The 13,664-nt window shown below is 35.1% G+C and overlaps 1 protein-coding gene across 1 annotated transcript in view; it reads left to right on the top strand.

Moving 5' to 3' along the window:
* Positions 1-13,664, top strand: part of DHX36 (DEAH-box helicase 36) — a 52,495-nt gene that overhangs the window by 19,497 nt on the left and 19,334 nt on the right. Inside the window, exons 10-17 of the mRNA XM_041734054.1 lie at positions 2,325-2,465; positions 2,693-2,795; positions 3,158-3,245; positions 6,805-6,860; positions 9,084-9,148; positions 9,852-9,995; positions 11,858-11,975; positions 12,724-12,822. Coding sequence (XP_041589988.1) covers positions 2,325-2,465; positions 2,693-2,795; positions 3,158-3,245; positions 6,805-6,860; positions 9,084-9,148; positions 9,852-9,995; positions 11,858-11,975; positions 12,724-12,822 — 814 coding nt within the window. The remainder of the gene's footprint in view (positions 1-2,324; positions 2,466-2,692; positions 2,796-3,157; positions 3,246-6,804; positions 6,861-9,083; positions 9,149-9,851; positions 9,996-11,857; positions 11,976-12,723; positions 12,823-13,664) is intronic.

Genomic DNA, 13,664 nt, shown 5'->3' with positions numbered 1-13,664 from the left:
TATCTCGATTCCTATAGCACTTTTTATCATCTCTCAAAATACTTACCATATTGTCATGTAATAAATCTTTATATTTTTCTCTTGCACTAGATTGCAGATTATTCAGTGTCAAGGATTTTGTCCTGTTCATCTCTGTACCAAGTGCACAGTACAGTGCCTGACCTGTAGTAAACGTGAATAAATAGACATATGTAGAAACATTTGTGATGAGATCTTTCAGTATTCCACAGCCTACTTGTTAAGTGAAAAAAACAGGAAGTGATAATGGGAAGGTGAAAACAAAGACCCTGTAGCATATTTTAGACGGAGAAAAGTCAGCTGAATTTTGTGTGAACATGTATTTAACAGATTCTTACTAAATTTTATGTCTTGGCACTGTGCACTGGGGTCTGAGCATAAAGAAGGAAAGACTTGGCACATCTCTTCAGAGCTTACTTGTAGACAAGGAGACACATAAGCTGTCATATAAAGTATGACTGACCCATTAAGGGGGAAGTAAAGAACGTATTGGGAATGAGATTATATAGTAGGGATAGACTGGGCAAGTCAGGAAGGCAGTGAAACTCAGAGAAGGCAAGTATGGGAAGTATGTCAGGGTATGTCAGGGTAGAACATACTGAAAGTATAAGAGAGAGAGAATCTTGGTCTTCCATGCTCTGGTTTTGTCATCAATAAGTTCTATTATGCATTCCTTCTTCGATTCCACCATTCATCTCACTTCCTACTGTGGCACAAATTGTTTTCTGATAGAATAACGGGGGGCAGCTTGACAGCAGTGAAAATGAAGTTTCATGAAACAGTACTCTAAAGTTACTTAGTGATGAATTGCTTTCTTAAGCTCCCTAGAAGCCAGAGAATGTTCAGGGAACTGTAGCTAAAGGGTCTCTTGAAGCAGAAGGATGGTGTCTTTGCACTTCTCATCCCCTAGTCAGCTATAAGAGGGAAGTTGAAAGAGGGTAGTCCTTGGGACAGAAGTTTTCAGGCAGTAACCCCCAGCTCTCCCTTCACAAAAGAGCTGCAATACAGGGAAGGAAGAGGAAAGGAAACAGAGTGTGGTGATACAGAGGGTTGTCATTGGGCACTTGGGCTGGAGGGTTGAAGGTTACCTCTGGTTCTTGGAATTGCTGGGAAGGGAGCCAACTGTGGGTCCATCCTGCTGACTAGGACTAATCTCTGTCTCAGGTTGTCCTACCTCAAGTTGATGCCTCTATATGTATCGAAGACTTAGGGGAATCCTGGGTCACAGGTACTGAATAGGGAAGGGGATTAACCTTTTTTTGGGTGTCTACTATGTGTCAGGCACTGTGCTTTATTGGATTTTTCTTTTATTTTCATGCCAATATTATTATAAGAGTATTAATTTCTCAAATAAACCAAAGGACAGAGGACAGAGATTTATACCTGGTTCAAGGCCACACAGGGTAGTCAGTGGCAGACCATGGACCTCAGTCCAGTTCTGTCTAATTCTAAAGCCCACACTCCACAGTTTCCTGTTGCGTCTAAGTACTCTCCCCTAGGCAAAGTCTGAGAGGCTTTGGAGTTCAAATGCAGTTAATTTCTTTTTCTTTTTTTTTTTTTTTTTTTTTGGTCTTTTCCCACCTCCATGCCTCTCCAAACCCACTTACATTAGGAGATGGCATTCTTAGGCAGATACACCCTCTATTTTTAGCAGTCACCACAGCATGGCGGAGTCCTGACATGATACTGGACTGACACATAAGAGACTTGATTACTGATTCTGGCTCTGCTGTTTAGCTTTGACAGTAGGACTGAGCAGAATTAAACAGTTCTCAAGTTTGGGTTTATAAACTATCTGAATTTCCTGGGGCACTAATTAAAATTCCTAGATAGCAGACCCCAACCAGACCTACTGAATCCAAATCATCAGAGATCAGATTCAGGATTCTGTATTTTATAAGTTCTCTATGGGATTCTTATGTGCACTCAGGTTTGGAAACTATATGCAAAATCGGAGTCTTCCACTAGGCATTTACTATTATTTTGGACTTACATTAATGTTAATTTTGTAGAGCAAACTTAAAAGGTAAAAAGTGACTCTTAAATTTTTTTATTTCCATTGCTAATGATCTACAGGGTTTTATATACTTTGGTAGAGAAGGATTTTTATCTAAAAATTTTATCTCATTTTGTATGTTAATGAATAGTTGCAAATAAACAAGTATTTAATAGCATTCACTAGAAAACATAATGAAAATGTTCTTTAAAATTTGAATGTAAAGAAAAATTTGAATGTAAAATGTCATATCTGCTAAAACCAGAGAGTTTCCAAAAAGTGAAGCTATTTAAGAATATTTTAATTTTAGATATGTTCCAGAACAAAAGGAACAAAGGTCTCAATTTAAGAGAGGTTTCATGCAAGGGCATGTAAATAGACAAGAAAAAGAAGAAAAAGAAGCAATCTATAAAGAACGCTGGCCAGATTATGTAAGGGAACTGCGAAAAAGGTAAGTAGGGTGTTTGTTTTGTTTTTTAATTAGCACAGAGGATAAATGACTAAAACAAAAAGGCAGAGATTGTCCTCTTGAATTTGTTCATAACTGTTGTTATTCCAGTAATTCTTTTCTATATGTTTTCCCCATTTGCTGATTGAGTTCATTTTAAGCTATTATAGCAGGTTGGACCTTAAGAAACTTTATTAGGTATTTCATGATTTTCTATTTAACTTTGATAGATATTCTGCAAGTACTGTAGATGTTATGGAAATGATAGATGATGATAAAGTTGATCTGAATTTGATTGCTGCCCTTATCCGACACATTGTTTTGGAAGAAGAGGTTAGTTTTTTGTTTTTTTTTTTTGGTGAAATAGTTTTAATTTTATTAATGTAACAAGAATAATTTTCTTACATGTTTTTTAAAAATAGCATATAGAAGAAATTCCTTTGACACTAGAAGTAGAAATATCAAAATACCAAGATTTAGGCATTTGATCTGTTTAAAGGAAAGACTAAACAAATGGAAATACTTGGATTATAAATCCTATTTTTAAAAATTGAACTTGTATTCTTTAGTTATAATCAGTAACTAAATTTCCTGAGCTAATAGAATTTTAATGAATACTCAGGTGTGCACAGAAGTTTACTTTTAGGGTGTTTGTTACTTGATCCTTTGTAATGGTTATTTCCCCCTCCATACAGGATGGTGCAATATTGGTCTTTCTACCAGGCTGGGACAATATCAGCACTTTACATGACCTCTTGATGTCACAAGTGATGTTTAAATCAGGTATTAATTTATTTTATTGCAATTTCAAGAACAGCATTTAAATCATATGTAGCATGGTTATGTTCTTTTTAATTGTATTAACTTCTAAGGCTACCTCACTGTAGGATCTTGATGGTCTTAAGCCCAGGCTGAGTATCTCTCTGTTTCTTTCCCTCTCTCTCACTCTCACTCTCACTTTCATTTCTCTTTTAAAAATAAAGTTCTAAGTCACAAGATGAAGGTGTTAGGTATATGGTAAAGTTCTTTATTTGGTATGATGATAAGCGTATTTTACCTCTTTTCCTAAATTTGCCTAATAATACTGAGCCCTTAAAGTTAAGATGTTAGGAGCTTGAGGTTGTTTTTTTCACTCACTGCTGCATTTAGTTGGGCAGAAAAGGTTGAATTTATCCCTTAGCCCAGTGTTTTTCATCTTGGACTGTACAACAGAGTTGCTAGTGGTGCTTCTTTAAAATTCAAATACTCAGGGACGCCTGGGTGGCTGGCTGAGCGGTTGAGTGTCTGCTTTCGGCTCAGGGCGTGATTCCGAGATCTGGGATTGAGTCCCACATCAGGCTCCCTGCAAGGAGCCTGCTTTTCCTTTGCCTGTGTCTCTGCCTCTCTCTGTGTGTCTCTCATGAATAAATAAATGAATCTTTAAAAAAAATAAAATTCAAATACTCAGACCCTATCCTTATTCCAAATCTAAGAATGTGACTTAAACATCTGTAGTTTTTAAAAATTCGTCAGGTGATTCTGATGCTTTAGTAGCATGTTTGAGAAACAATCTCTTCTTAGAGAAATACATGAGGCCGTTGTTCTCCCATAAAATTCAGCCAGAGCATTTTCAGGAGTAATTATTTTAAGTCAGTAAAATATTAAGCATATTCTCTGTAGTATTTGATAGTTCTGATTATAATTTCTAATCTTAATCTGTTGAAGTGCTTTTGACACATATTTTCCAAAAACACTAAAAATATTTCTATCTAATTTTCTTGGCTGAAATAGTAGAGCTGTATTTTTCATTCTTCGTTAAATCCCGCTATAGTAATGCCCTCTACATTGAAATTGAAATTATTATTAAAAAATTGAAATTATTTACTATTCTCTAGTTGGAAAATGTTCTTGTTTGATTACTTTGATTGCTCTGTAACGAAATGCTGATTTCTCTTTCCTGGTCAGTGATAACGTTTCTCTAAAGAAAAAGCATAGTCTTGATTAAACGATTTTTTTTTTCTTGAAATAACTGGATTTTTTTTTGGCTGAACCTTCTAATGTTGGCCTCTCTTACCCCCAAAATAAATGCTACTGTATGATCTACTTTAAGTATTAAAAAAAAATGTGAGTATATGTGTATGTATTTACCAAGAAAAATACAGATATACCAAAATGTGTAATACTATAATTTCGGAGGGAATGTGGAAAAGGACGTGATACTATAGATTATTGTAATCGATTATTAATTTTCTAACTTAGTAATTCTCAAGGAAGTACTACTTTATACTTTCACTACCAGCTCAATTCTTTTTAAAGAAAATCTTTCCAAAGTTTAATGTTTTCTCAAGTCTTATTTTTTAAATTTAGCCTTAATATTAATACTTGGTTACACTGTTAGCCATTGTTGAAGGGGCAAAAAATTGGTCTAACTCTATACTGACTGAAAGGTGAATCTTAAAACTCAATTTATCAAATGCTTAACAACTATCTTATTTCTTAAGAGTATAGACTTTGTTCCCATTAACTACTGTAGTTCACAATATCAGCACTATAAACTATTTTTATCCCAGTTATAGTCTTCAGTGGAATTATTTTTACTTTCATTGTTTTACCTGGCAGCTGATTTTTTTTTAACTTGTAATGAAACATTTTAAACTGACAGCTAGAGAATCATCATGTGTATCATACTCCATTGACTTCATTGCAGCAGTTATTTTTGTATTCTAATTTTTTCCTTTTTAAAGTAAATTGCAGATGTCACATTATCCTCAAAAAATATGCATCTCTAAAAATAGAAAATTTTGTATATAACCACAATGTTTCTATATAACTACAATGTCATTATCATACCTAACTCTTAAGCATTGTCTAGTTACCCAGTCTATATTCCAGTTTTTCCTGGAAAGTGTCTTTTAGAGCTAACTTGTTCAAATTACAGAAAAATGTAAACCAGATAAATCTTTTACTCTAGATAATCACTTTCATACCCTCCTCACTTTCCTCATGGTAATGACTTGTGGAAAAGACTAGGTCCACCTATACTTTCTAGATTTTTCTGAATCTGAATCATTATAGTGTCCTTTCATTTGATCCTTTCCTACCTGTACTTTTTATAAACTGGAAGTTACATATTACGGTTCCAGTTCAAGGTAAATATTTTTGGCTTGAGTATTGACTGATTTGATGTATTTCATATTGTGTCACAGAGACAAGTAAGTCAGAGCATCCTTTTATTTTTATTTTTTTTTTTCAGAGCATCCTTTTAGTACTATCAGTTGCTTGACCACTTTTTACTACTTTTTAAGATTTGTAACCCTTATTCAGAGGGTCCTAGAGTGTGGGGGAGCATCATAGCTCCTTTGAATAAAAATAGTTTTGTTTTGTTTTGTTTTGTTTTGTTTTCTCCTGGGGAAATACAGCTATCTTGAGTCATTTGGATACTTGCTAGATATTTAAGTCAGGTTGCATTTTTTTGTAACCATAGCTAAACGTGATACCCTTCCTTAATTAACACTCCCTCATTTTCATCACGAATACTACACCAAATCCTATTGGCTAAAATCACGAATGGACTATTTCATTTTGGAACTTAAAAATAGGAATATGATTTCTTACATTTCTAGTGAAATTATGTTTAAAAATGTGGGTCACTTCTGGAATGCATTATATTTACCCAGTGTTGTTTCATTATTTTTTTAACTTAAAAAGGGACGTGGAGGGGATCCCTGGGTGGCGCAGTGGTTTAGCGCCTGCCTTTGGCCCAGGGCGCGATCCTGGAGACCCGGGATCGAATCCCACATCAGGCTCCCGGTGCATGGAGCCTGCTTCTCCCTCTGCCTTTGTCTCTGCCTCTCTCTCTCTCTGTGACTATCATAAATAAATAAATAAATAAATAAATAAATAAATAAATAAATAAGAAAAGGGGGACGTGGAAATTTCATAAGTAATGTGCTCTAAAAATTCACATATTCTCTGTTGATTAAAATAATAAGGATCACCCAGAGTCTATAAACTTAGATTCATATTAAGGGAAAATTTTTTGGTCTTCAGTTAAGTGATGGGAATGGAGTTAATGATGTTTTTCTATCACAATTTGAAAAGATATTCCTAACTTTAAGCATTCTTTAGGAATTTGGGGAATGTACTTATCAGTGTGAAATAAATTGACAGCATAAAACGTGAGCAAGAATTTGTTGGAGCACTAAGGAAATAAGAAAATAAAAAGAATAAAGTTACTCTAATTATACATAGGAATATAAGAATTATGTGGCTTAGCATCTCATCTCATTGTTCCAAGTCTGTTTGCTGGAGCTTTTCTGCAACTATATATCTTAAAGTTTAATTTTCTTTTTTTAATTTTCAGACAGGTTTCTTATTATACCCCTACATTCACTGATGCCTACAGTTAACCAGACACAGGTATGTTGTTAAGTTTATTCAACCTCTGTCTTTCACATTGAGATGAGCTTTAAGGGCTGCTGGTTGTGTGTTTTATTATCTTTTATGTTTTTGAAGGTGAGTTTTCAAGTAGTAATCTATACAAAAGTAGTTCTTTAAGAACTTTTGCAGATGAGTCTTCGGGGTATAATTGGACAAAAACTTTAATTACCGAGGATAATTAACAAATGATAGTTTTGTCAACATTAGGGAAATATTTATTTTTTTATTTTTAAATTTTAATATTTATTCATGAGACACACGGGGGGTGGGGGACAGAGGCAGAGGCATAGGGAGAAGCAGGCTTGCTGCAGGGAGCTTCATGTAAGAAGTCTCATGCGGGACTCGATCCCAGGATCACAACCTGAGCCAAAGCCAGATGGTCTACCACTGAGCCACCCAGGTGCTCCTAGGGAAAAGTTTAAAGATTGGTTTCACCAATAACTAGCTTGGGTTTCAGTTATCTGTGACATACTACAGCTTGATGTTTGAGATTTTTATTTAACAGAATTAGTATATTTGTAGGTATGAGATTTCCTCTTTTATTAATATATTATTATGGCTTTGAATGTTCTATCTCGTCAGATTCAGGAATATCCCTAGTTAGAATGAACACCACATTCTCAAAGGCAAGGTAGTTTTCTGGACTGCAGTGTTTGTAGGCACAGGTAAGATGAGATGGATCAGAAGAAAATCCATCTTCCCTTCTACCTTTTCCACTTCCTTTGTAAGAAAATATCAAGACAAGGTGCCTGGGATGGTTCAGTCGTGTAGGCACCTCTTGATTTCGACTCAGATCGTGATCTCAGGGTTGTGAGAAAGACGTTTTTTATTGAGGGACTTTTAAATTTTTTTTTTAATTTTTATTTATTTATGATAGCCACACAGAGAGAGAGAGAGGCAGAGACATAGGCAGAGGGAGAAGCAGGCTCCATGCACCGGGAGCCCGACGTGGGATTCGATCCCGGGTCTCCAGGATCGCGCCCTGGGCCAAAGGCAGGCGCTAAACCGCTGCGCCACCCAGGGATCTCTATTGAGGGACTTTTAATATCTTTTCTGTTGATACCATAGGCCGAGTAAGGCCTTGCCAGTTTATTTAGATACAAAGTACATACCTAAAGGAAGACAAGAGGAAAGAGAAAAGACTTAGTTCAGAAGACCAGACAGAAAAGTATCCAGGGTGGAAGTACTTCCTCTCTGACACCCTAATAGTAAATTACATATTCCTTTGCTAGAGATTATATGACTAGATTGGAAAACACATTTTCTCTTGTGTTTTGTATAAATGAGGAGATGAATGTATGCATTTCTTTGCATTATAGGCAGGTGGTACTTGACTATATGTCTTGTCTTCCTTCTACTTGGCTGCTGTTTTTTTTTGTTTGTTTGTTTTGTTTTGTTTTTTTTAAGATTCATGAGAGACAGAAAGAGGCAGAGACATAGAGAGAGAATCGCTACTTGGCTGGCTTTGTAAAGGGTGCCATTGTTTGTAGGATTTGGTATTTGTAGACTTTTTTTTTTTTTTTAATCAGTCTGATCTCAGAAACTTATATGTGATGGTATAACCAGACATTCATTCTGATGAGTTTGGCATTTACCTGGTTGGTTGGTGCCCTTACTCATAGTTTTGGATAATTCCTAATTCTTACTGCTAAACTAACTCTCTCTCCTCTCTCTCAAAAGTTTGACTACATAAAAAGACATATACTTTCAGCTTTTGTTAAAAAACATTGTGTAAATTTAAATAATGATTTTTTTTTAAGATTTTTTAAAAATTTATTTATTCATGAGAGACAGAGAGAGAGAGAGAGAGAGACAGAGACAAAGGCAGAGGGTGAAGCAGGCTTCATGCTAGGAGCCTGACGTGGGACTCGATCCCAGGTCTCCAGGATCAGGCCCTGGGCTGAAGGCGGTGCTAACCTGCTGAGCCACCTGGGTTGCCCAAATAGTATTTCATTTGAAATTTTGTTTGTGATAAGGTTCCAGAATCCAGGAGATTTAGTTTGTGTTACCAGAAGGGAATTCTATAGTATTGAAAATGATGTATACCTATAAAATATATCTATAGATACTAGATGCATATGTAAATGAGTGAACACAGAATGCTAAAAAGTCAGTAGTATATTATGTGAAGTAACTCTTCTAATTGCAAGAATAATGTATTAGAAATTAATGTACTTTTGGGGTTTTGATTTGTTTTTACAGGTATTTAAAAAAACCCCTCCTGGTGTTCGGAAAATAGTAATTGCTACTAATATTGCAGAGACTAGGTAAAGATTGTTTTAAATATCAACTACTGATGATTGTTAGTTTTGAGTCCCATAGATTGTTAATATACCTTATACTTTGTTATCTCCAAAAGATTTTTCATAATTTCTTTACATAATTTCATTTTAATTTAGTCATGGCATTGAAGAGAGCATAGGTTTTGATTTTTGTTTTTTAATCCCATAATGTTTTAGCCCTCTTTACAAATTGCCATTTTAGTGTTTTTGTTTAAAGCCTTCTTAATAAAGAAGTGTGGGAGCTGAGGTCAATTTTGTTTTTACCTTTTTTGGTTGGGGGTCATGTTTGAATCAGTTGTGAATAGCCTTTAAAATTTTTTATATTCATTTGGAAGTACGAATATGTCTATACAGTCCAAATTTTGCTCTGGAAGCTGATACTAAACGTTGGCACGGGGGCCCACAGAGCTAGGTATACAAAAGTCATTAAGTAAGCTGTGAAGTTTGTGGGCAAATAAAAATTTATCATGTCATCTATAGAATTAGCTGCCACTGCAGCTCCTGATGCTGCCTATAATTAACTGCTTAATTCCTGTAATGGTAAATACGAGAACAATAGGGAAGATCCCAAACTGCTAAATCAGTTTGACCAATAAGAAAATGCTATAAAATCCCTATCTGTAGGCCTGTTAGAGGTTATGTACTTTTGATGTATTTTTAATATTTCATATATCTATTTTCCAAACAGCATTACCATAGATGATGTAGTTTATGTGATAGATGGAGGAAAAATAAAAGAAACACACTTTGACACACAAAACAACATCAGTACAATGTCTGCTGAGTGGGTTAGTAAAGCTAATGCCAAACAAAGGAAAGGTCGAGCTGGAAGGTAAGATGGAACATTTGTCTGAAAGTGCTTTTAGTCATAATTTCTTTGCTATTTCATGATTCTTCTGCTTTTAGTTCTTCCATCTAGTTAAGTAAAATTATTCTTTATTCTTAATTTATTCTTACTCTGTTATGTGTAATTTTGTTGTATTTTTTTTTTGAAAGCACATATTACTAATAATCATGAGAATGAGTAATATTTGAATATCCAATCTTCTCACTGCAGTGCAGTGAGGTATGGTATGATGCCCTTTTTAAGGGTATGGAAGTTAAGGTATAAAGAAATTAAAAGTTGGTCTGGCTCCAGTCTGGGCTCCTAGTCTTTTACTTTATAGCTATACTGATTTTTTACTCAGTTACCAGTGAAAACACAGGGAACATACGTTTTCCCCCTTGATGTGGTAGGCATAAGAAATAACGTCTCTCTTAATGGTGGAAAAATGATTTACCTTAACTCAGAGAACTGCACTTACTCATTTTAATGCATACTTCACAGTATTTTCACAGCTGTTAACTCTGGTAGGATCTTGTCTGGAGTTGTAGGAGAGAGTTGTTCTTTTGCCTCTTAGAGCTAAAGTGTTCCATCAGCCTTCAGATACTGATTTAAGTAAGGAAAGAAGAATTGAAAGAAAACTTTATAGATCATTTTGTTTGGAAGAAAACTTTATATATCGTTTTATCAGTGCTTTGTTTTATATTTGTATGTAGTAAAGCTGTCTCACCTGTAATCTTTGCAGATTATCCCATTATAACTCGGAGACCGTTTATTTAGATTATACAGTTGGTGCTTTTGAGGCAAAGTCATGGCTTACTCTAAGAATTTGTACTTTTCTAATCAGCTGTCGGGGGATAACTTGATTTCGGGATCCACCAAGACTAAGATTTTGTCCTGCAGACTTACTACTACTGGATACTGATTGAAGAAGTAGTTACTGTTTGGTACACTTTTCTATGTGATTAGTAAACATACTAGTCTTAGATTTATCCTTAAAACAATTAGAGAAATTGAAGTATTATATTTCATCTAATTTTTCATTCCTGCTAGCTTGATAGAAGTTAACTATAGAATTAAAGTGTTTTAGTTCAGATGGAACATAGTTCCTTGTAGGGTCCATAGATGTAAATTTGTTTAGCAAAGCCTGATTGATAATTATTTAAATGCCAGGGCAAACTATGGTCCTCAGTGAAGGCACTCTTAGTTTCTATGGGCATGTTATATTAATGAATGATGGATCATTATAGACTTGGGACAAAAATACCTAAGATTTTTAGAATTTATTTTTATTAACATAGGAAAATGGCATTCCCCTTCTGTAGCAGCAAGAGCTCATAAGATATTTATTCTGCTTGAAAATTAATGAATACCCTCACCCCTGCACATCTATCCTTAACATTGTCCTTTCACATCACTAAAGAAAACCTTAACAATTAAAAAATTTCCAGCATCCCTCTGAGAGTTCACTAAGCACATCCTTAAAAGCTTTTTAAATAATGCAGACAGGTTACATAATGCTAGGATATGTTACAGAAAATCATAAAATATAGGGCAGACAGAAGTAAACCTCAGAAGACTGCTGTTATTAAGTGCAGCAATCTGGAATCTGTAAGTTAGAAATAGGGAACCAGATAGTTGTTTGGAGGAGAAAATCTTCTGTTTCTTAAACTAGGATATAGGGGTAGTGGATCTAGGGTTATTAAACAAATGGGGAGAAAGAATTTGTGATTAATAAAAATGAAGTATTAAGTAAGTTATGGTGTAGCTTACTGAAATATAGATATTGGCTACTTTCCCTACTTACTCTCTGGAGTTCTAGAAAATCATTAGTAATGCTCTTCTTATTTATTTATTTATTTTTTTTTAAGAGTTCAACCTGGTCATTGCTATCATCTGTATAATGGGCTTCGAGCAAGCCTTCTGGATGACTATCAACTGCCAGAAATTTTGAGAACTCCTTTAGAAGAACTTTGTTTACAAATAAAGGTAAATTAGGTGGGAGAGTTAAAATAAATGGAGGGTAGGGTTATAATTTTCAACATTAATAGAGATGAAAGTATCGTATTAATCTGTGAAGAAGAATTATTACCATGCATTTTTGTTTTTGTGTGTGTGTGATAACCAAAAGCCTCAACAAAATGGAAGTTTCCAGGCCTTTCTGGATATGCATGAGATTCAGGGACACCAGCCCCCTCCCCTGCCATAGGCCCCTGTTCCTTCCATATCATCTGGAATGGGGGTGGGGGGGGAGGGTTTAGTACTGTTTTTAAACTTCCTTCAGAAGTTTATTAACCACATTTTTTATCATGTACACTCTAGAGCTGTACTGCCTGTGTTTGAATCCCAGCTCCTCCCTTGACAAGCTAGTTCTATTAGTTGACAAGTTATTTGAATTAAGCTTATATAAAATTCTTAGAACAGTAGCTGGCATATAGTAAGTGTTCAGTAAATGTTAGCTTTGTGCACTGTTACTACATGAGAAACTACTCACCATTTTTCACCACCTTCTATATATTCTAATACAATTAACCTTATTTTGAAGATAATTGGTAATCAACTTAATTTATGAGATTTTAACCAGCTACTTTTACCATCAATATAGAGCTGGTGAGTAATTTACAAAGTAGTAACTTGAAAATCATGTATGGATTTAATGCTTTATTCAAGTGATTGACAGGCAGGACTAAACTGTTAATGTCAATATGTCTGTTTAATGATATTTGTCTTCCCCCAGATTTTAAGGCTAGGTGGAATTGCTTATTTTCTGAGTAGGTTAATGGATCCACCATCAGATGAAGCAGTGTCACTGTCCATAAAACACCTGATGGAACTGGTAAATTTTACTTTATTTTTAAAAACTCTAACTTAGATATATAATGTTAGTGCACATATGGGATCCATGGGTGGCTCAGCAGTTTAGCGCCTGCCTTTGGCCCAGGGCATGATCCTGGAGTCTTGGGATCGAGTCCCACATCAGGCTCCCTGCAGGCAGCCTGCTTCTCTCTCTCCCTGTGTCTCTGCCTGTCTCTCTCTCTCTCTCTCTCTCTCTCTCTCATAAATAAATAGTCTTAAAAAAAAATAATAAGTAAGCTACCTCATTAAAATTTTTATTCATTACTGTAAGGTAGACTGAAGAATACATCATGCTGAATTTGATAAATCCTTTGGCTGTTCAGTTTAGTATATGAAATGTTAATTAGAAAGATAGGAAATGATACCTCTGTGATGGTTTTCTTGTTCTGGGCCCTTCTGACATAATTTTTGATTCCAGTCTTGTTTTAAAATTACATAAAATTTTGAAATCTTTGAATTTACTGGTCTTTGTTTTCATTTGTATTCTTCAAATGAATTTGGTTGGTTTATTGACTCTTCTGATTACTGTAATGTCAAATCCAAGTAATTTAGTGACAGTGTGGATATCTTAAAAAGGCAACTCCTATGTTTTTGAAAGAATACTAACAGGTGCCTTATATTCATATCCCTGCCTTTCATTTTGTCCTTAACGTTCTTTTGTTTTAGTTGGTTTTGATGAAGTCAGTGTTTTGAGAAACTAGTTTCAGTGTCTTAGGCAAGTGACTGCTTAGTTGGTAGCCATCCCTGCGCAAGACCATGTTGACAAGAGTCACAGGACTGGCTGTGAGTCCGTGCCCAGAGAAGGGCGCTGTGAGGTAGTGC

This window comes from Vulpes lagopus, chromosome 19 (assembly GCF_018345385.1).
Source record: "Vulpes lagopus strain Blue_001 chromosome 19, ASM1834538v1, whole genome shotgun sequence".
NCBI lineage: Eukaryota > Metazoa > Chordata > Mammalia > Carnivora > Canidae > Vulpes > Vulpes lagopus.
The sequence above is the reverse complement of the archived record's forward strand: the minus strand, read 5'-3'. Positions and strand labels throughout refer to the sequence as shown.